Source organism: Phyllostomus hastatus, unplaced genomic scaffold (assembly GCF_019186645.2).
Source record: "Phyllostomus hastatus isolate PE091 unplaced genomic scaffold, TTU_PhHast_1.1 phas_contig_34, whole genome shotgun sequence".
In the NCBI taxonomy this organism is placed as follows: domain Eukaryota; kingdom Metazoa; phylum Chordata; class Mammalia; order Chiroptera; family Phyllostomidae; genus Phyllostomus; species Phyllostomus hastatus.
In genome coordinates this window covers 34,566,038-34,590,311 of record NW_025333857.1, presented here as the reverse complement: position 1 = coordinate 34,590,311, position 24,274 = coordinate 34,566,038, and the positions used below count along the sequence as shown (strand labels likewise).

Here is a 24,274-nt window from a genome sequence, read left to right as displayed (position 1 = left end):
AAAATACTTGAACTGGTTTTTACTTAATTTCGAAGTTTGGAAATACCTTTTTAATATTTGAACAACACATTTATATATCAGAATCCAATTTTTTCTTTTAGTTCATGAGTGGTTACTCATCTGCATACATGTGTACATTTTCAGTTAATTAGGTAGGGTGTAGTAGTAACACTTTTTAAGTATTGATTATATATAAGTAAATCTTCAATTGAAAAGAATACATTTTAGTGTTTAAAGTAGATTTTTCTTGGTAAAATATTTAGTTAACACTGAATTTTATGCTCATATTTTGCAGATGTTCTGAAATTAATAAATATAAGCTTTATCCCTGGATCCATCAGTTTAGCAATAACCGGAGGTCAGCTGATCAGATTCGACCCATCTTTTTCCCTGATGTTGACCCCCACAGTCTTCCTCCTGGTTCTAATTTTTCTATGACAGCAGGTGATTTTCAGGAGATATACTCAGAATGCAGTAAGTCTAAAGCAAGCATTTTAAACATCTTACTTTTTATTCTAAGTTTAATGAGCTAATTTTATACTAAGCCAAAGATTGGTCATTTATTTTGATGGCAGAATATAAGGTATACTTCAGTGACAATTTAGAAGCTTTTGAAGGTCATGTATAAGGCAGTGATGGAAAATATAAAGAAGTATAAATCCTACAATTAAGAAATTTAGAATCTGTTGGGTCTATTAATATAAGACAATATGTGAACAAAGTTCAAATGAGTAATGAATGCAATAAAAATGGAAGTAGGTTAGTGGGAGAAGAGAGTTGGCTCTCTGTGGGGAGTCAGTGACTTGAAGAATGAGGAGGAATGGCATTCCAGGTAGGTGGAGGTAGATAGGAATGAATGAGGTAACTGGGCATGATACAACAGCCTGAGTGGAAGGGGGAGGGAGATGTGTTTGAAAATTTAATGGGAAATATGGCCAGAGAATCAGGTTAGCTCCCCATCATGGAGGACCTTTATATCAGGCTATGAAGTTAGGATTTCAGTCTGGCAAACTAGTGAAGAAATATGTGCTAGGCATTAAAGAAAGGGATGTGGTGAGGAAGGAGGGGTGTCAGCATGAAAGGAAGAATAAAAAGTTGAGGGCTCAGCAAATCATTCATTTAACAAATATTTGTTGAATACTTGCTAAGTGGCAGGTAGGTTCTAGTCATTGGAAAGAAAGCAGTGAGCAAAACAAACCCCCCCCAGGAAACTTACATATTCTTGTAGGAGGAGAGAGGAGGCAATGACAAATTAGTATTCTGAGGAAGAAAACTAAGGCAGGGTAAAAGGGATGATGAGGGACTGGGAGAGGCTGCTGTTTTATACCAGGGGGGACCCAAAGAAAGAAACAAGTTCATTTATAAAAAGTTGTGTATTCCTACAGTCTAAACTTTAGTCCCCTCAAAGTACTCTCCATTCAATGCAATACACCCATTCAGATGTTTTTTCCACTGCTCGAAACATTTTCGACCTTGTTGATTTTGATGTCTTTTAATCCTGCTTCTGCAGTTTTTTGTTTTACCTCTTCCATGTCTGCAAAACGTTTCCCTTTGAGGACTTATTTCATCCTGGGAAACAAAAGTCGCTCGGGGCCAGATTGGCGAAGCAGTGCGGTGTGGGCAGGTGCGCTCCTAAATCACCCATCATGAAATTGTCAAACATGTTGCTTCAAAAAAAATTGACTGAAGCTGAATGTAGCCTGTCACAATAACACCAGCTGGCGTGATACAGATTGGTTCCTAGGACACTCACCTAGCAGGGGAATCCTGTTACTATAAGGGTCCTGTCCTCCAGAAGATAATTCTGGTTTTTTGGGGGTCCCCCCTTGTATAGTTCCCAGGGAATGTCTTTCTAAGAATAGAACTCACTAAGAAAGTATAGGCATGCAGTCTTTCTGAAACCTTTTCGATTGGTAGTTAACATTGGTTGAAATCACAATTTTAAAATTCAGATAACTTATTTCATCTTCACTGATTTTAAATGAAGGCAGTTGAATAAATTATAAACAAGACAATATCATGTAGTAAAGATAGTATATTGTGATACAAATAATCAAAAATTATTTCCAAATTTGTCAAATTATTAATAAAAACTTCTATGAATTGCCAAGGATCTCATAAAAGATTATTTTGTTACCTTGATTATAGTAGTTGAGTGGAAGGGTTTAGTTTCTATATCCCTGGAGTTAAATGAAATATTGATATTCTGTAAAAGGTAGCTGGTGTGTTTATGGAATTAATTAAAAGTCAGGATAACATGACAAATTTAGTAATTTGGTTTTCCTTGAATAGATACCTGGGACTGTATTGCTACCTGTTTCTTCATAGACACAGCTCACAATGTAATTGATTATATTGACACAATATGGAAAATACTCAAGCCAGGTGGAATTTGGATAAATCTAGGTAAGTTCCTCAGAGTTTCTTAAGATTTTATACATTAACTAGTAGTTATAACTATCCTACATTTGGTAACTTCATAGTTACCAAATCTTCACAAGTTATAATTATGTTATACATGTTTTAAAGCCTCTGCATTTTCCTTTGAACTGCATCCTACTTACTGGTGCAGTTCCTCTAGTTCTGGCTAGTTCCTCCATAAGTAGTGGAAGCCCCCAAGTTGTATATTTACACGAGGTCAGTCTCACAGAATTCATAATTTCAAAAAGTGCTAATTATTAATCTTGATCATAATCAAGATCTCATCTGCCCCACCCCACACTTTATGGAGACAACAGTCCTGTTAACAAGAGAGTGTTCTGCTCTTCCTTCCATCATGAAACATTTGAGGGAAAGCACTTAACCTCTCGCATGGTAGAAACCTCCTCCCAGTACAGGTATTGTACATAGTGGGACAAGAGTAGGTATGATAACTTTTGTGACTACCTTTATATAGAAAAATTACTGTGTTCTGCTGCTAACTGCTGGAAATCAAATGATGAGTGTGATGTGGTCCCTCTCATGCAGATTTTAAGGGAAACTGTCAGTTTTATCCTTGTTAAAGAAAATAAAATAAAGGGCCAGGTGGCTTAGTTGGAGCATCATCCCATGAACCAAAAGATCACAGGTTCGATTCCCTGTCAGGGCACATTTCTAGTTTGCAAGTTCAGTGTCCGGTCAAGGCACGTGTGGGAAGTAACCCATTAATGTTTGTCTTTCACATCGATGTTCTCCTCCCTCTCCCTCCCCCTGCCTCCTCCTTTCTCACTAAAAAAGCAATTTAAAAAATCCTGAGGATGAAAAAAAATCTTTTAAATAAAATAAAGGGAGAAAATGATATTATCAAAGTGAATATAGTTTTTTTTTTAGTGAGGTAAATAACTCACTTTAAAAAAGACATGAGGACTAATATACTATGTAAAAGTCAGATCACATTGTTTGAGTCTTCGGCCTTCAGGATTGGTTTGGTTTTGTTGGTGACAAATTCTGTCTGCTGCTCTTTTTAAATGATTTGACTTTACCAGAGATTTTGCCAGTAGGACAGCCTACAGGTAGTAGTGGGCCTTTTCCAAACTTCTTTGTAGAAGTCCGTAGGACAGATGAGAGCAGCTAGCTGGACAGTGTAATCATAACATGAAACGGGTATCTCAAACCTGCTGTCTTCAAAAGCAAAGTATTTCTTTTCACAACAAAGGATTGAAAGAACATTATGTACTGGATATCTGTTCACTGTGGGTTAGGCGTTGTTAGCCACTTGCCTAAACAAGGTATTTACCTTGTTTAATCTCAAAATAATCCTACACTAAAATGGCACTGGTGCTATTTTGTAGTTGAAGAAACAGTCTTGGGTTAAGTAGCTAGAAAAAAGATCCTGGAGAGTCAGGCTTCCAGCCTAGGTCCGACTTCTTGAGTGCCTAACTAGCTGTCTCTGCAGGCTTATGCTGGGTCAGTTTATATTTAGCATTAATCTGTGTATTTGTTTGATTAAAATTTTTGATCCCAGTTACTGACATATGGTAAGGTTTTGTGTATTTCCAAAGCATTTGACTTAACTTTCATAGAAACAGCTTTCTTCTTGAACACTTTTTTTATTGGTTCATTAATATTTTGTTTATAATAACAGTAATTATAACTGCCTGGAACAAGTGCAGTTGGCCCTTAGTAAGCATACTGCTTGATAAGAGTAGGGGCAAGACCTGTGATCTCCTGTGAGCATCAGAGATAATGGGGCATGTTGGGTAATGGGGGATTGATTAGCAGAGCTTCCACTGTTCCTACTAGAGTTTCTAAAACAGTTTTGAGAATTGGAGTAACAGAATAATAGTCCTTAAATACAGTTTTATGGAAGGTTAATACTTTCCAAATAAAATTCTTTCCATGTGTAAGTTAAAGAATTTAAAAGAATAATATTGGAGTAAGTTTTTCCTTAAGTCTCAAGGTGCTCTGTGTTTCTATTCAGTGTTTTTCATTTTTTGTGCCACACACTCATACCTTACTTTGTGTTACTCCTGCCTAATCCAATGGCTTCTCTTACTGTTTGAATTCCCAGTCTGAATCTCTGGTCCAAATAGCTCTCTTGTGCTCCAAGCCACCATGTCTGAATTGGATGTACCACAAATACTTACAAATCTGTGTGTGTCAAGAAAATGACGCCCATGCTTTCTTTCTCCATGCTTTTTCTCCCATCATCTCAGATTCCCATAATCAGGAAATGATGGAAGTAAAAGACAGAAAACTGTACTTGAACAATTAAATTTAAAAAAATGTTAAAAAAAAATGAGAACTCCTTTACCCCTTTTCATACTTATTATCTGTACCCATTTAGTCTACAAATGGTATCTTGTAGACCTCCTTTAATAGCTCTTGAATTTGTTGTGCCCCAGATTTCTCATTTGTGGCACTAGTGGCATTTGGGGGCGGATCATTCTTCATTTGGGGGCAGGGAGCATTGTTCTGAACATTGTAGGATGTTTGGCAGCATCTCTGGCTTCTAACTACTAGATTCCGGCAGTACTTTCCCAGATTTGAAATCTGGAGATACCATTTGAGAACCATTGCTCTAACCTCATGCTAGTACCTTACTCCAGGCCCTCATCATTGCTTGCTTGGATTATTGCAGTAGCTTCCTTCAGGGTTTTCCTGCCTTCAAGTTATTGCCAACCCTCTACGCCTCTTTCACTTCTCCATATTACCACAGAGTGATCTTTATAACATGGAAATCTGTCCTGTCAGACTTCCTCCAAAAATAGATTGTAATAGATTTTTACAATAGAAAGCTTGGCTTTCTCAGTAACCCAAACTCTTCAGGGTATGGACAGTGCTCTTTGTGATCTTTATTCTGTCTTCTGTCTTGGCTTCATTTTTTTTAAAAATTGAGGTATAATTGGCACACAACGTTATATTAGTTTCAGGTATACAATTCAGTGTTAGTGTATATTTTGAAATGACCGCCGCAGTAAATCTAGTTAACATCCATCACCATATATAGGTATAATTTTTTTCTTGTGATGAGGACTTTTAAGATTTATTCTCTTAGCAACTTCAAATATGCATATTAACTATGGTCACCCTGCTGTACATTGTATTCCCATGACTTAACTTTGCAACTGGAATTTTTTACCTTTTGACTCCCTATATCCATTTTGCTTACCCCACCTCTGGCAACCACCAGTCTATTCTGTATGTGAGCTTGTTGTTGATGTTGGTTGTTTTTGTTTCTAAGATTCCACAGATAAACAAGATCATATATTTGTCTTTCTGTGATTTACTTCAGTTAGCACATGGGGCTAACTCGTTTAGCACAGGGGTGTCAAACTCATTTTCACTGGGGGCCACATCAGCCTTTTGGTTGCCATCAAAAGGCCAAATGTAATTTTAGGACTGTATAAATGTAACTAGTCCTTAACTAGGGACAAGAAGCTCGACGCTACCACTGCGTAGAAACAAGGTGCTGGGCTGGATAAAACAAGGTGGAGGGCCGTATTCGGCCCACGGGCCTTGGGTTTGCCACCTGTGAACAATACTCACAACATCTATCCATATTGTCACAAGTGGCAAGATTTTATTCTTTTTTAAGGCTGAATAACATTCTGTTGTATAGACAGCATATACCATAACTTTTATCCATTCATTGGTCAGTGAACACTTTGATTGTTTTCATATCTTAGCTATTGTGAATAATGCCGTAATGGATCATGGGGATGTATATATCTTTTTGAGTTAGTATTTTTATTTTTTTAAGATAAATACCCAGAAGTGGAATTGCTGGATCATATGGTAGTTGTATTTTTAATTTTTTGAGGAAACTTCTTACTGTTTTCCATAGTGTCTGCACCAATTTACATTCCCACCAACAGTGCACAAGGGTTTTCTTTTCTCCACATCCTTGGCAACACTTATTTCTTGTCTTTTGGTAACAGCCATTCTTAACAGGTGTATCTCATTGTGGTTTCAATTTGTATTTCCCTGATTAATGATATGCAGCACTTTTTCGTGTATAGGCTTCCTTTTTTTTTCCTTACACCCGTGTCCTGATCTCAAGTGCCACTCCTCTGACCTAGAAAGCCCTCTTTCCCCTTTACTTTCATTTAGTAAATGTGTTCTTTAACTCTTGGCTCAAGTGATCCTTCAAGTTGAGTTAAATATTCTGCATTCCTCTTTTACATTTTCACAGAATCTGGCAGTAGCATTTAACACATTATGGTGGTGTCACCCATGTATTTTGATTTCCCCTACTATTTTCTTAGCTTGGTAAGGGCAGGAATCTAATGCTTCCTCCTCACCTGGTACAGAGCCCAACTAACAGATATTTAGTCACTTAGTGTGTATAAATGAATGTATTGTTTGGAAATTTGAAAGAGGGAACAAAATAATGTTAAGCTGTCACAGAAGATTGGCTTTCAAGAAACATGATAAAGCAGCATTTATATTGGTAAATTCATAAGATACCTATGGTTTTGGCTTCGTCCTGTAGACCTGGAACACTAACTGTATCTGTAGACCCAGAAAGCACCAGCCCCTTGGCGATGATTTTGCCCTGGCCAGGCTTGCATGGGCCAGAAAGTCACTGGATTCATTCCTAATGAGAAATGTAACTGCTATTAAGTTATAATGAAAGTATTGCTCAAATTGTATGACATTGTAGTTGGGAACATTAACATAAAGTGCTTTGGGGGAAATTTGAGGTACTCTTTAATTCCCTCAGGTTGGAGAAAACCAGTGAGCTTTTTAAGGGGATTGTTATGTATATGTTCTTTGGGAAAGGTTATAATTTGGCAAAATGCAAAAGAATGCCTGTGCATCTTGGTTTTCAGTTTTTCATGATGACCAATACCTCTTAAAAGAATTTATATGTAATTTATTTTTAAAAGGGAGATTTGAGGAGGGGGGATTGTGTGTGTGTGTGTGTGTGTGTGTGTGCTGATGTATTTATAGTTGGGCACTGGAGAGCAGGCAGTAAGAAAAGTGAATCTAACTTCATCTGAAAGAATAAACAGGTTAAAGTACTAAAGGAGGTTTTTGTAAAATATAAAGAGAAATGGATCTTATCTGATTTTAAAGAATTATAAAGCTACAGAATTTTTTAAAATGTGAGAAATTTCCTATAAAAGGTAGATCATTGAACACATATTATTTCTTAAGATTTTGTTCCAGTGGTAGTAAAAATATTAAAAAGAATAAAACACGTGGACAAAGAATGGCAGGGATGTCATCAGATGACAAAAGAATGAGGTAAGAAAATAAGCTTTGCAAAGAAACTGTCATGAGCAGAGCCAGTAGACCTGGAATAACCCTGGAAAATTAGGCAGTGTATGGAAAAACATATGTTGAAAATCCCTATGTGGGGAAGAGCTGACCCCCATGTAACCAAGTAATCAAGACACCTACCTTATGCCCACTGTCAGTCCATGATCAGGCAGAGGACCATAAGTTTAATTCGCTGGGGAAAAGTTTAATTCACAGGAAAAGAGCAGAATTTATAAAAGTGTGGCCTCATAGAGAGTGAGGGGAAATGCAGGACAGAAAGGGGGATTAATTGAAAGTCTGCTTTGGAAAATGACCAGACAGTGACCACCAGCCCCATCACCTCCCTACCCTGCCTGTAAAACTTTTTGCTGGGTCTTGAGTGCAGCTCTGTTTTGCACAGATCCAAGTCGTGTTTGTTTAAGTGGACATGTCAGTGCAGCTACATGAGTTTTCTTCTAGTTAATTGTATGATGTACTTTTTCTCTCTGTTACATCCTTATTGCATCTGTGTGTTATAGGTGTATCTCCTATATATAGCATATGGTTAATAGGTGTTTTATGAATATTATCCAGTCTAACAATCTCTTTCTTAACTGGAACTTTTAGAACTTTAAATCCACTTGTCCTATATTTGGTAGAAGGGATCCCCTTTGCGCTGGCCCCCGTGTCCTTTTTGCTTATCCCTGTGTGAGCACCTCCGTTCTGGACAACCACCTGTTCCAAACTCATTTTGTCCTTTCTCTGCCTAGCCCTGAGATCAACCTTCTTTCCCAATGATTCTCATTCCTTTTTGTGGAGAATGGTATATGGAAAAGAAAATCTAGATTCTACCACTGTGATAGTATTGCTTCTAGGCCTTTTCAGCATATAGGGGTTGGAAATATATGTATAAGTTCATGTATGTCTATAAAGATCATGAGTTCATACTTAGTTCCAAAGCAACACCAGGTGTACAGTACAAGATTGACAGGTAGCTTCAACACATGAAAGCGATCATCACAGTGTCTTTTAGCTTCTGTTTTGCTGTTGAAAATTCAGCTATCTTAACTGTAGCTTCTTTAAAGGTAAGCCTTTTTTAAAAAACCTTTTCTTACAACCAGAGATTTTTATTTTGATAGAAATATCTTATTTCTATTCGTGTGAGTTTTTTTAAAGATTTTATTTATCAGTGTCGCAGGTTCGATTCCTAGCCAGGGTATATGCCTGGGTTGCAGGCCATGACCTCCAGCAACTGCACATTGATGTTTCTCTCTCTCTGTCTCCCTCTCTTCCCTCTCTAAAAATGAATAAATAAAATCTTTAAAAAAAGTGAAAAAAAAAGATTTTATTTATCTATTTCTGGAGAGAGAGGAAGGGAGGGAGAGGAAACATCATTGTATGGTTGCCTCTCACACGCCCCCTACTGGGGACATGGCTCACAATCCAGGCCCACATGTGCCCTGGCTGGGAATCAAACTAGTGACCCTTTGGTTTGCAGGCTGACATTCAACCCACTGAGCCACACCAGCCAGAGCTACTTGTGTTGGTTTTTTTTTTAATCAGCTATGTCGTTTAAAACATTTCTGTTTAATGTTTGAATTTTTAAAATAAGCTTTTTATTTATTTGAAAATGCTGAATATATTGTTTCTGATAATTCTGATATCTCAGCTCCTTGTAGGTCAGTTTCTGCTTTCCCCTTTTTTTGTTTCCCTGGGCTATTGACCTTAACTGTTTGTTACTCATTGCATTGCCCTTGAGAAATCACTTTTGAGAATTTCCTGAGGCTTAGGTTGAAGATGTTTTTCTCCAGGGGAATTGCATTCACTTCTGCTAGAAGATTGGAACATTGTCAGAACAAAGGGATATTAAATTCTAAATTACATTTAAATTAAATTAAATATTAAATTAAAATCAGAACTTGAGGCTTTTTTGCCTACCCATGTTATGTCACGTTAGGCTGTAAAATTTACCCTAGGGTTAAAGCATGATTTACAGCCTTTCTGAAATGGTTCTCTTTATCTTTTTTTCCCCTTATTAAATAAGCACTAGGTCAGGTTTTCCTGTAGTCCCCTTGGGTTAGAAGTAAATATACCTATTTTTTATTCTGATCTTAAAGATAGCCCTTAAAATTCCATCCATTATGTTGGGAGGTCTGTCAGACTCCCTGCCCCGGGCAGGCTCAGGGCTGTGTCTTTTGTCTCCTTCATCCAGAGAATTTGTCAGGTTCCAGATCAGTCTCATCTGGATAGTCAAAAACCATCAGGGTAAAAATGGCATCTAGCTTTACCTCTAGTTAATTCTCTGAGTTCCTGGTAATTTCTAACTTTTCAGGTATTCTATATTTTTAAGATTTTAAAATAAATTTCATACAACAATTTTAATTGTTTTCAACAGGAGCATAGGTGTCAGTAAAACCTAACCTACCTTTAGAGGAAGTAAAATTTCCTTTATATGTTTTTTTATTTTTATTTTTTTACAGTGAGCTCTGTTTTTTTATTTTTTTAAATATTGGAAAGGGGCCCTGGCTGATGTGGCTCAGTTGGTCGGAGCATTGTCCGGTGGGCCTAAAGGTTGCAGGTTCTATTCTGTTCAGCACACATACCCAGGTTGCAGGTTTGATCCCCTGTTGGGGCATGTACATGAAGACAACCAGTCGATGTTTCTCTCTCACATCAATATCTGTCTCTCTGCCTGCCTGCCTTCCTGTCAATCTGTCTCTCCCTGTGTCTCTAAAAAGCAACGAAAAATGGCCTGGGTGAGGATTAAAAAAGAAATTAGGGAAGAAAAGCGAAAGTCTTTAAGAGAACACTACTCCGAGGTGGCTCAGGTGGTTGGAGCATTGCCCTACAACCAAAAGGTTGCAGGTTTGATTTCATGTTAGGGCAGGTGCCTAAGTTGCAGGTTGGATCCCCGATCTGATGAATACAAGTCCTGGTCCAGCGTGTACAGGAGACAGCCAGTTGATGCTTCTCTCTCGTGTTGATGTTTCTCTCTCTCCTGCTCTTCCTTCCTCTCTCTACTAAAAGCAATTTAAAAATGTCCTTGGGTGAGGATGAAATTTTTTTAAAATATAAATGAGATGTCATTTTTCACCTATTGGGTAGGTTTTTAAATATTTTACTTAAAGTTTAGATAAGGTACAGTGAGATGGTAAATATACAGTGAATATATACATTGCTGGTAGGAATATAGTAATAAAGCTTTCTTCAGGAAAAACAATTTGATAATACATGGGAAAATCTTAACAATCCATACATACATTTGGACAGGGTTAGGATTTGGCAAACTAGAGTCCACAGGCCAAATCTGGCCTTCGGCTTTTTTTGGGTATAGCCCCAGCAACTAAGACTATTTTTCACATTTTAAAGGGTTGGAGATGTATAAGATAAAAATAAGAATATGTAGTTGAGACTGTATATGGTCCACAAACCTAAAATATTTGCCATCCAGCCTACTATATAATTGCATTCATTACTACAAAACTTTGTTAGATTAATTATACTTGTAGAAGTCTGTTAGAGAAAATTAAGATATGGGCAAAGACTAAAAACTGATGAGTGGACAAACATATTTGGCAAAAACTTAGACTGAGCCTACGTTTCTAGCAGTAATGGATGGATAAATAGTCATAGGGTAGCCATATAGTAAAATTGTTCTCCAAAAATGATTATGAAATAGGGACATGTTCCTAATGAAGTGTAAGATGAAAAACAAAATATATTAATATCTCATATTAATGTATCAAGGAAAGACTACAGGGATATACAGCAAGTTTTCAAGTGGTTGTCAGTGTTAGGATTAGAGATGGGGTTTTTATGCTTTTTTTTCATGTTAGTTTTTTATTATGAGCTTGCTTTATACTTACGGTCAAGGAAAAAACTGTGTCTTTCCTCTGTTAAGTCCACTAGAAGAATGTGAAGAAACACAGCAGTTGAGAAAATTTTTTAAAACTCCTCAGGGGTATGTCCATGATTTATTCATCTTTATATAGCCACTGCCAGGCATTTACTAGGTGCTTGGTAAACACTCATTTAAAGAATGAGTGACTAGCCCTGACCACTGCTGCTCAGTTGGTGGGGCGTTGTTCTGTGAAGTGGAGGTTGCCGGTTGATTCCTGGTCAGGGCACATGCCTGGGTTGCGGTTTCAGGTATCTGTTGGGGCACTAAGGAGAGGCAACCATCAATGTTTTTCACCCTCTCTTTCGTTCTCCCTTCCACTTTCTCTAAAAACAAATAAATAAAATATTTTTTAAAAAAAAGAAGAAAAAAGAAGAAAAAAGAATGAGTGACTCACCCTGGATGGGTGCTTAGTTATTTGAAGCATCATCCTGTACACCAAAGGTGGTGGGTTAGATCCTGTAGGGGACATATGTAGGTTGTGGGTTCACCCAGTCTGGGTCTGGGAGGCAGGCGATCAGTGTCTCTCTCTCTCTCCCCCCGCCCCACTCTGGTCTCTCGTGCATGCATGCTCTCTCCCTCTCCCTCCCACCCCTTCCCTTCCTCTCCCTCTAGAATCAATGGAAATATTCATCTACAAGTATTAAATAAATAAGTAAATAGAAATAAAGAATGAGTGACTAGGTAGTAAATATGAAAAACTGCTCGGTCTTGAGGAAACAGATAAAACTACATATGGCCGATATTTTTCCCTTGCCAAATTAGCAAATACTGTGTTTAATAAAAATGCTTATTGTCTCTTTTAAAGTCAGATATTTTGGAAGGGATAATGGACATAAAATTCACCCCCTTTTTAAGTGTCCAGTTTGCTGTAATTTAAAAGCTGGATTATGTGACCATTATTACCTCTATCAAGACAGTGAACATTTCAACTACTCCAAAAAGTCCCCCTGTGCCCCTTTGTAATCAGTTCTCTCTCCTCACCCCAATACATGGCAGTCACTAGTCAGTTTTTTGTTAGTGTAGTTTTTCTTTCTCCAGAATATCTTGTAAGTCTGACTTCCTTCACTTGGCATAATTTTTGAAGTTCATCCATTTTTGTTGCATGTAACAGCATTTTGTTTCTTTCTATTGCTGGGAAATATTCCACTATGTACTTCATTTTGTTTATTCATTCACTAGTTTATGAACATTTGGGTTGTTCCCAAATTATTATAATTAAGTACCTAGTGGTGGAATTGCTGGGTCATGTGTGATGCGTGTATGTAAAGTTCTACAGCTGCCAGCCTGTTATCCAAAGTGACTGTACCGTCCCTTCCCAGTACTTGCTAAGTGTTGAAACCAGTGCACATTGCAATCGTGAGTGAAAACTCCTACATCTCTTTTGGAAAGCATGGTGGCAGTTTGAATCAAGTTAGTAAAAATGTTTATTCTCTTTGACTTGGACATTCCACTTCAAGGAATGTCTTTGTAAAGAAACCCTGAAGTATGCACAGAGATATTAAAGGACCATTTGTAGTAGAAGAGTGTACGCCTAACTGTACATTCAGTGTTATGCCAGGCATTATCATGGACTCAGAAGAAGCTTGACATGATCTTTTTACTCACGTAGCTTGTAATTTTAAAAAGTGCCTCATATGTGAAAAGTAATCAGTGAGCAGTGTAACACTGCATTGAATAAGTTTTAAAGCAGTTTATATTAAGGGCATAAGCAGTAGGGCTGGAAACTGGGATGGATTATATTAAAACTTGATTTCAGCAAAGTTTTGGATCATGGCTAAAAATTGAGTTGGAGAGTTGGAGCTTTCTAGGTGGAACACAACATGAATAGAGAAGTTAAATGTGGTCTGAGTTTGTAAGAACTAGTGGAATGTTTTCATGTTGATATTATAAAACAGTATTGTTGGAGGCTTTTCAAATAATAGAGCAGGAACAGCATGTGCTTGAGAGCTGGAAAGACTGCCATGAGGGTCTGCGTCCCTCATGAAGCCATAAAAAGGCTTCAAAGCCTTCCTGATGGCCTAGGGTTCAGCAGGTGCTCTGTGGCCACTACCGTTATTTTGACTAGTACTAATGAAACTAACAGGAATTTAAGCTTGATGGAAGTAGTTTGATAGGGAACACTGTTATATTTTGAAAAGAGCACTAATGTAGTAATTATATTTAGTTACAATTGTCAAGTGGCTTATTTAGGATAAAAAAATGAGAAGAATAAAAACTTTTAAACCCTAAGTATGTTCCATAGAGCCGTAAGCCTTTGGGGAGCAGAAACTTGGTCCTCTTTGTTATTTATCTTCTGTGATTAGTACACTGTATGAGGAGTGAGAATGGGGTGGGGCTTTTGAGTTGGTCACGGATTTATAATCACCCCTATTTTGCCACATACAATGTGCTTCTGTGTATGGTGCACACCCTAGTTTTTGGCTTAAACTTTCAGGGAAAAAACCTTTCATTTTAATTTTTAATTCAATTATATATTTATTTATATTTAGAAACAAAACCGATTATCATATGCTAGGGTATTAAATTGCATATAGATATCATTATCGCTTTCTAAAGTTACATTTTTACTGTATAAGCATAAGTAAAAGAATTAAAAACATTTATATAGATATAGAATTAGTACTACCCATGTATAATGTGCATCTTTATTTTTCCCCAAAAAATTTGGGCAAAAAAATATGCATTATACATGGCAAAATTTAGTGACTCATTGAAAGGTAAGGAGAAGAGTGTCTCCATTAGTGCTAAAGTGTAACTGTGGGATGATAATGTTTCCTGGATAAGTCAGATGGATTGGGGGAAGCGTGACATTAAAAGATTGGAAAGTCTCTTTTCAGTCAAATGATAGTTTCTTTTTTCATTTATAGTTTCTTTTATAGAAACTATATAGTTTCTATACAATGAGAGAATAGAAAAGGGGGCTGTTATTTTAAAAAAATCGTAAAAGCTATCATTTACTTAGTGCCTTCTGTATCTTGATGCATTACAACTATCTCACATTATATATCTCACATTAATGTCATGTTACAGATGGGGCGGAGTTGGTGACTTGCCAATGGGAACATAATTAGTTGGCGATAGAGCTAGGATATGAGCTGTGCATTTGAGAAACCAGCTTAGTGTCATCTCTTCATTCCAGGCAGCCTTGTCTCTAACTCTCCCTACTACCTCTCACCTCCAATCACCTGCTAGCTTGAGGACTCCTCTGTTTTCACGTGATAACCAGTTTGCAGCTACAGTTTTGCATTTACTTATGGAACTATAATTATGGTATACCTTTGGGGTTTGGGAACTTAGCATTCTCTGATTCAGCTAATCTTTCAGTATCTTAAGAATTACATGTATAAATTCCATGATATGGAGAATGACAATACAAGTTGATATACTAGAGGTGTTCCCTCCTGTGACTGTAGGTCCAGCGCTCGAATGTCAGTTACTGGGCCAAAATTTCAGAGATCTGGGTAAATGTCTTTGGCAAATGTAAATGTTCTTTACTTCTCCTTTTTTAACTACTACCCAACTTATTATTCACCTTGGAGTTCTGCTTAACACAGCTATTAATGCATGCTTATATTCAGGTAATTCATTCATAGTATTTTTAAACCATAGGTCCTCTGCTGTACCACTTTGAAAATTTGGCCAATGAACTTTCCATAGAATTGAGCTATGAGGATCTAAAAAATGTTGTTCTGCAGTACGGATTCCAGCTAGAGGTAAGGAGAGAATGAAGTGTTGCCAAAATTTAACTTCCAAAGCACTTAACTAGGAATGGTGATATGGCATTTACTGGCTTTACCTCTTGACCTTTCTGTTTTCTCATCCATAAATGAATAGTTTTTAGAATATAAGGATTTGGGATAATGTGTATGCAAATGGAAAACTATATCCTTGGTATAATCACCTTTCAATAAATAGTAGCTTACCATTATCATAATGTTGGCCTTTGTAGACTGATAGTTACCAACCACATAGACTGAGCTCTAGGTAAGCAAGCTGGGGTGGGATGGCAGGTGTAAGAAGGATATTGTTTACTGTATGCCCTTGTGTGCTGTTCAGCCTTTTTTATTGTGTATGTTATTATAAGGTTGTATGATACTTTGACTTGTATTTTAGCTGTATGTTAATTAGAAGCATTCCATTCATTTTAAAATTAAACAACAAATTAGTTCTTAAAGGTAAAGAGAAGCAATATATTATAGTAGCTTAGAGTTCAAGCTCTGGAGTTAGACTGCCTGAGTATGAACCCCAGATCTACCACTTATGAGCAGTGTGACCTCGAATAACCTGTTCTTTGTAAAGTAGTACCAATCTGATGGTAGTACTTGTAGGTAAGAAATGAATTAGTATCTAGAATATGTGTAAAATAGTATCTGCCACTCAGAAGTGCTCAGTATTTGTTAACATTGTCATCATGGTGGTCATCGTCATCGTTATGATTGTTTGCATTACAGGTGGAAAAAGAATCTGTCTTGTCAACGTATACTGTGAACGATCTCTCCATGATGAAATACTACTATGAATGTGTCTTGTTTGTGGTTCGTAAGCCACAATAATAGTCTCAAATGATACCACCAGGGAAAAAAGTTTAATAAGAGCAAATCCTGAAATAAACAACTCAGAAACAACTATCAAATGACAGGATGCAACCTCAAATCAGTGGTGCCTTCTTATTCCTAACAAAGTTTAGAAATAGTGTCTATTTTCTTATGTCTATCGCTTTTTCAGAAATATACTATGCCATGCATATTTGTATTACACAAGTAAAAACTGAGGAAATACTTTCAAGTTTACCTTTTGCTTGAAACCCAGAATTGTCTTTCAGTAGAAAAAACTTTAGTGTCTTCATGAAGCTGTCCGTTCCAAGTCTGCCATACTAACAAGTAATAGTATTGAAGTCCATAGTAATCTCCTTCTTTTTTTGTTTTGTATGCATTGCACATGTTATTTTTAGAAGAGTCTAAGGATCCTCTCATTCAACATCTGGAATTGAGACTTTCATTCACTTAGACCTAAGCATACATTAGACCTACATAAAATGTGTCTATTCTTTTATTATTCAAATCATTGTTTTTTTCTAGCTCAGCTGAATTTACAGAAGCATCAAACCTTTCATTTTTATGAAATATTAAATTTAATAGTATTACAGGCCAGTAAAAATTCATTCAAGTAACCAAGAAATTAGTAAGTCTTTTGGTCACTAAACTGAACACTTTTTAAAAGTATACTCATCATGGATCACTCTGAAATGTATGAAAATTTCAACAATCTTAAGTGAGGCTCAAAAGCCTTTATTAAAGGTACTGTTAGGAAACTGGGGAAATAAGACTAAAATCTGCCCATTTGAAAAGTATGATTTCAAACTAAAAATGAATACAGTCGGTCAGTGAGATGTTTACAGTAATGTTTTTTTTTTTTTTTTTAGATTACCTGGATGCAAGAGCAAGCACTTTTTTTTTCATTAAAACAACTATATACTAGTAAAAACTGTCATGAAAGTATTAATGCGGGGAAATTTTGAGTATGAAATTCAGGGATAAATTACTGCCCGTGGCCTGTGTCTTCTATATTGTAAGCAGCAGCCATTAATATGATTTAGATTAACACCAGTTTTGTTCCCTGATAGCTGGGGCTAAAACAGTATGTGCTGTTTTAAATTTCTACCTCTAGCAGGTCTTTATTGGAGGGAGTTTATCTTTGTGTTTTTATGTTAATTATTCTATTTCCTGTAGCTTGGAAAGTAGGGATGACAAATATAATGTTTTAACCTTTTCTTGGAGAAAAGGAAATACTCTTGAATATTTTCACACGTTATTGTGATGGGATTAAGTGACCTCTCTATGGCCATTTGGATTAGATAAACTTAATCTCAATAATGTGCTGGTAGCATAAATGCCATGTTTCAACAGGAAATTCTACTTGTAAGTCTTTAAACTTTTATGGCCAGTTGGGTTGTGGGAGTCACGACACAATTTGGCATCTCACTAATAATAGGGACCTTTCTGCCTGTAGTAAGGGAGCTCTTTGCCCTTTGTGCCCATTATGCAGCAAAGGAGTCTATGAAGCTGATTCTACTTGTCAGTTTGTGCAAGCCTATAACCTGCTGAGGGTTGTTTTTTTTTAATGATTTCTTTTTTTCTGTGTGTACCTTAGTACTTGGCAGATGTTCTTTTAGTAGAAATTCTCATTTTTACCATGTAAATAAACTTGAAAAAATTGCTCCCCAAAATTATGTATTATTATTTTTAAGAAAGAGACTTAAAAGGAACCTAGGTATTTTTTAAAAATCTACTGAAAGAATGCATACTGTTTTGAGTAATTTAGAAGAGGTTTTTTTTATTCACTGACTAGTATTCACTTTTTTAGTCAAAACAGATAATCTTGTTCTTCTTAGGCAAAAACTGGTTGAAACTGGTGGGTTGGCTTTATTACGTAAAGTTTCTGCTATCAGGTTTTATTCTTTAATAATGTTACTTACATTTATAAATTGTAGCTTATATTTTAGTTAATTCTGAAATCAGTTATTTTGTTTTTAATTTCTCCCTTATATAATGAACACTTAAATGTTTTACACAAATTTGCATTGCTTTTTTTCCTCTTAAAGCTTTCAGTTAATATATTCTAAACTTGAAAACAGTGGTATTAATCAACAGAAGTGTCATTGGAAGACTTAATTTTCTATTTCTTATATGTAATACTGCTAAAATGTGTAAGCCTTAACAGTTTTTTACTTTTTTCTTAAGTTAGCTTTATACACAAATGTTTTCATTCATTCTCATAAACAGAAGGAGATAGGTCATTGTGCTTGCTGTTTATTTCCCTCCCCCCAATGAAGTGGTGCAGGTTAGGGTATGGTAATCAAGTGAGCAAGGTGGGATATGTAAAATGTAAAGAGAAGCTGTATAAATCACAGTATAAAATTATGAAGTTTTGGAATTGTAAAATGTACTGTATTTATATGTAATTCTCCTTCTAAAAGTTGCCACAAAGGCTGAATTGGAAGCTTCATGTCTGCATGAAATTTCCTGTATTTTTAATGTGTATGATGGGCTTGATTCTTCTTGAATATTAAAGTCTGCCAATTGCTATGAACAATATTTGCTTGGTTGTTTCCATCTAATTCTGTGATAACCTAATGGGAATTTAAATTAATTGAGTGCATATAATTTTGAACCCTTGGATTAGCTTCTGTATGATTCTAGAAAGTCAGTAATATGAGTACTTGGTCTTTGTGTATGCTAGGCCTTATTCTAATTATCCTGACCTTTCCTTTTGTTAAATAATAGAAAAAGAACTCTAAGGAAGCCAGTAGAGGGTTCCAGGACTGGTCATTACTAAGAGGAGCACTGGACTTGACCCTTAGATATTCTGGGCTCGTCTTCCTAAACGACAGTTTGTGATCTTGGGCAAGGTGCTCTGAGTTTGTTTCCTCATCTGTAAGGAGGATTGATACCATCTATTTCATAGGGGTTTTAATGAGGTCGTATGAATTATATGTAAAACATTATATGTGAAAGCACAAGGTAGAAATTAAATGTAAATTCAGTCCGTGTTGACTGCTCTATACAAAAAGATGATTGGTAACAGGACATTGTTTTAATAATGTTATTGTGACCCTTTGAAAAAAGTTGCAGTAGGATCCTGGGCAGGTGGGGGGCATCGAGGTTGACATGTACAGTTTGTAGATTCTAAAAGTTTGGTGGCAATTATAAAGATATAATAATAGGTAATGGGAGAGTAAAATTTAATAGAGGGTTACTCTCACTTTATAAACATGTGAGTACATGCCTCTTAGATGTTTTTCTTCAGCAGTTATTTAGAAGTAGTATCATTCAGTCAATGTGTATATGCATTTTCAGTCAAGTTGTCTTTCAAAAAGAGTACCAATTTACAGGCCCTCAGCAGTGCTTGAGAATAATTTTGCATCCATTCCCTGGCTAATACTGGACATTGCTAATCTTTTTGATTTTTGTCATTGTGATAGGAAAAAGTGGTATCTATTTCTTTAACAATCAGGGAAGTTGATCACTTATGTAAGATTCATGCCCAAACAGAGGTACCCTTAATCTGCCAGTCTTTCGTTTTTCACATGGCTGACCACACAAGCCATTGGTGACAATGTAAAAGTTAGAAAACATGTAGTGAGGTTCACCAAGGGGAGGGTTAACCATGACTACTTGGAGTTCTCTGCACTGAGAGGAGTGCCCATATCTGCTTTTGGTTTTACATAGCTGGTACCAAGGCTGAACCACTGGTGCTAGCAGCCCATTGGTCCCCGTTAGGTTTCAACTTGGCCAATCAGTGATCTAGGCCCTGGAGTTGAGAGGAGTATCTGTGAGTCAAAAGCCCTATCGAGCCAGCAGTTTTGCTTTAGGTGGCAGAGAGAGGCATCAAGTTTACCCTCAAAGGAATAGTTGCCACTTTTTCATAGCACCAAAAAGCTGCTAGGGTTAGGCCAGCAACACTCTTAAATATACTATTTCTGTTTGTCTTGCAAGACTTGTTCACTTTTTCACCTTGTTAGGCACTAAGTCCACGTTGACCCACTCCCATGTGGGATGTCAAACTAGAGTCACAAGGCCTCCATGAGTCATGCATTTAGTTTCAACAAAAGCAGGTTAATAGCTGCCTTCTTCTGTACAAAGGTGTATTTGGTGACAGTATCAGGCAGTTGGTGTTATTGTAGTATCGGGCCATGGCCTCTGCATATTTCTGCAGCCATTAAGTCTTTGAAGCTGTGGTTTCCCTTTTTCATTTCGGGTTTTTATATTATTTCTGCTGGACCACCCAGGAGGGAACAGTCTGTGCAGTCGTCCTTGAATGCGACACTCACGGGAAGAAGTGTAGGCCTATATCAATTCCATTATTCATATATAATTTATAATTGCTGTGTGTGGTGCTTTAAAAGTGTCCACAAATTCTTTGATATGCATCCCTTTGGGACAGTCTAATTCCATTTCCTCTTGAAGTGCAGGTGGTAGTGACTCCCTTCTAATGAACAGACAGAGGTAGAAATGTGTGATTTCTAATGCTGGGTCATGAAGACAATAAAGCTTCTGTTTTTCTCTCAGATCACTGCACTAGAAGCCAGATGAGAACATTCAAATAGCCCTATGGAGAATCCCACATGTTGAGGAACTAAGGCCTCCTCCAAGTAGTCATAGAAACGGAATGAGTTTGGAAGTGGGTCCTCCAGCCCCGGTCGAGCCTTCAGGTGACTGCAGCCACGTGGGCAACTCTGAACCACTCAGCCACACTGATGAGTTCCTGATCCACAGACTCTGAGAAATGCTGTTTTAAGTCACTGAGTTTTGGGGGTTATTTGTTACACAACAGTTTTTTTCTTATGTGCATCCAAGTTTCCATCTGGTTTCGTACTTGCACCTGAAGAACTTTCTTTAATAGTTCTTGTATTATGAGTCTTCCAGCAATGGATTCTCCCAACTTTGGTTTATCTGGAAAACACACACACACATATAAACCCTTTATTTTGAAAGACTCACTGAGCACAGAATGCTGGGTTAACTTTTATTTCTTTCAAGATGTCACTCTATTGTTTTGATGAGTACTCTCCCATCTTATTTTTGTCCTTTTTAATGTGTTTCTTTTTTCTCTTGCTGCTCTCAAAATTTTAAATGTGATTTTCATTAGTTTGATCATGATGTATCTAGGTGTGTGTGGTTTGTTTGGGGAATTTATCCTGTTGGATCTATGGCTTGAAATTTTGTTATTATTTCTAAAAAGTTCTTTGCTGTTACCTCTTCGAATATTTCTTCTGCCCTCTTCTCTCCTGCTTCTCCTTCTGGGATTTTTATTACAAGTACATTAGATTACTTATTATAGTCCCACTACTCCAATGCTCTGTTTTGGTGGTTTCTGGCTGTTTGGTTTTGATTTTCATTCATTTCTGCACCTCAACCCCGTCCCCTTTGTGGTTCCTTTTTACCTATCTTCAAATTTCTTGAAACTTTCCTCATCTGTGTCTGTTCTAATGAACCTGTTGAAAACATTGTCATTTCTGATATGCTTTTTATTCCTAGTATTCCCATTTATCTTTTATAGTTTTAGTCTCTCTGCCGAAATTCTTTGTCAATGCATACTGCTCACTTTTTCTGTTATGTCCTTTAATATAGGAATTTTAGTCTCTGACAAAATCCCAATATCTGGGTCATCTCTGAGTCTAGTTCTGTTCATCACTTTATCTCTTGACAGGTTCCTCTTCCCCCTGCCTTGTTCTTTTTCCCTGAGTCATTGAATTGCACTGACTGTGTAGAAAAAAAAAGCAATCTGAGGAAAATAACATATATGCCTGGGTATGAATGTATGCCTCTTAGGCCAGTATTGGAGGTTGGATCAGTCTTGCAAGAACTTGAGTCAGGTTTGTGTTGTTATCTGCAGAGCACCAGTCTTCAAATTTCACCAGTGGTGAGCTGTGGATGCCTTGTGCTTATAGTGGAGAACAGGATGGCAATGAGGTTTTCCCTCCATGGTGTTCGTGCTTCATCTCCAGCATTCATATGTCTCTGCATGCCTTAGCCATCGAGGAATTCCCACTCTATGCCCCTGCCTCCCCCCAAGGAAAAACTGTCTCTCATTAGTCTGTGCTAGGTTCATGATAGGGCAGTGGGAACAGTCTTAGTCCAGCCGTGTGCTCCTGGGCCTCCTATGGGAGCCTGCTGTCAGCATTCCTATCCTCCCCATGTGCTTGTGGTTGGCCTTAAGCAGGAATTTCCTGCTCTTCCAGCAGCAGTGTCAGTGGAGGATACTAGGTGACAAATTATCTTCTCCTCTCCCCACAGTGTAGACTTTTGCTTCAAGTTTTCCTTCAAGGATCTTGTCCTGGGCGTGACAGGGTTTCCTATTCCAACCCTGAGACAGGGTGAGTTTGCTTTACTCCTCCCCCACAAGCAGTGCCTGTGCCCTGGGAGAATGCTGACCGTCCAGCAGCCTGTGGCTTTGCTCACAGAGGGCTTGTATGTCTGTCCCCAGGAAGAGCAGCTGTACTGTGTGTCTGTCTTCCTGGGGTGGGGGGCTTGTTCCATGCTCTTCTCCTGCCCCAAATCTTTCTCCTGAGCACCCAGTGGAAGAGAATCAAAAAAGCTTATGAGTGAGTGCAGTAATCCCTTGTGTCTGGGACTCCAGCTATCAGTACATTCCAAACTGAGATGCTAACTCACAATTACCAAGAATGCAGAATTTTTTCAGATTTCGTTGCAGCTTATAAAGCAGCCATTTCTCTGTGCTCTGTGAAGAAGTCATGTGCCCCATCTCTCCTTGGAGAGGCAGGTCCATCTTTAGAATTCAGTTAACTGAATTGCTTTGCAATATCAGTTCTGATAGGCTTAAGAAAAAAAATACGATTTTTAGATGATCAAGAATCACAGAACAAGGGAAAAAATAGTTGTTACCGAGCCAGCTACTGCATTCACAAAAAGAACTCACTTCGATACCAGGGGACATCTCTGGATAGTCTAGAAAGAAACAATCTGTTTAAAAATAGCTCATTGGGCCTTGACTGTTGTGGCTCAGTAGACTGAGCACTGGCCTGCAGACCAACAGGTTGCTGGTTCAATTCCCAGTCAGGGTGCATGTCTGGGTTGCTGGCCAGGTCGCCAGTTAGGAGTGTAGGAGAGGCAAACACATTGATGTTTCTCTCACACATCATGTTTCCCTTCCTCTCTTTCTCCATCCTTTCCCCCTTTCTAAAAATAAATAAAATTTTTATACAAATAAAAGCCCATCAGAAGGAGAGAGAGTGTGAATGTTTATCTACTTGTCGCAGTTTGCTCCAGGATAGATAACTCCCTTTGCTTCATGATCGTGCCATCAGGCTGAAGCTGCTGGGGAGGCCAGCTCCTATGTCTGTGTGGCACTTGAGGTGTTAGCCTGCCAGTTTCAGGAATAGTAGCAGAAGACACAAACTCCTATAGGAAAGTTAAAAGACAGTTTATTACTCACAGCAATAGCAAAGGCTAGAGTATTAATTTTGAATCAGTTCCCTGAGGCCCAGCTCTCACAGAGTGACACAGAGTGCTAGTGATGCTTACACATGTATCGGATTGTGTGGAGAAGGTCCTTGAGTTTAGGAAACTAATCTATGACAGACAAACAGCACGTGTGCCTGACTTGCTGCCCCAGGAGAAGGTATACTGGACAGTAAACCAAACTGCCTTTAGCTCCAAGAAAGAAACAATCTGTTGTTTCTTTCTTGAGACAAGGGAGACAATGTCTGTCTTCCAAGCCTGTTCGCCGTACACATAGTCCTTGAAAAGAGAATCTGGAATAAAGGCAGCCAGTGCCTCTGTTTGCAAGATACACTGGAATGCAAAGGACCCATGGAAAACTGTCTCCCAAAAGAAGCCAGAAATTCTAAGTGTTGGCCTGTAATAATAAAGTATCATAATTCACACAGGACCCCAATGACACCAAAATAATGTAAAGTAGCCCAAAGTTGTGCCTCATATGCTCTCCACCCATATTCCTCAGTATCCCACCCGACTGACTATTGATAACAGTATCCTCCCAGAAACATCTGTGCAATACCTGCCTCCAGAAAACACACATAGACGTGTATAGAGTGTACATGTACATCCTCTCCTTTAAAAAAAAAAAGATTTATTTTTTAGAGAGGGAAGGGAGAGAGAAAGAGAGAGAGAGAAACATCGATGTGTGATTGCTGGGGATTGTGGCCTGCAACCCAGGCATGTACCC

General features: G+C 37.7%; 1 protein-coding gene across 4 annotated transcripts in view; it reads left to right on the top strand.

Annotated features, from left to right (window-relative positions):
• The window catches only part of CARNMT1 (carnosine N-methyltransferase 1), a 50,050-nt gene extending 26,753 nt beyond the window's left edge, over positions 1 to 23,297 (top strand). Inside the window, exons 5-9 of one of the 4 annotated variants that reach the window (XM_045840262.1) lie at positions 296 to 474; positions 2,293 to 2,406; positions 15,176 to 15,279; positions 16,018 to 16,101; positions 16,989 to 18,660. In XM_045840262.1, the coding sequence (XP_045696218.1) occupies positions 296 to 474; positions 2,293 to 2,406; positions 15,176 to 15,279; positions 16,018 to 16,101; positions 16,989 to 17,084 (577 nt within the window). In that variant the 3' untranslated portion in view covers positions 17,085 to 18,660. Of the gene's footprint in view, positions 1 to 295; positions 475 to 2,292; positions 2,407 to 15,175; positions 15,280 to 16,017; positions 18,661 to 20,634 lie in introns of those variants that run through there. The other 3 variants (XM_045840265.1, XM_045840264.1, XM_045840263.1) reach the window with 3 other exon arrangements.
• Positions 23,298 to 24,274: the final 977 nt, after the last annotated feature.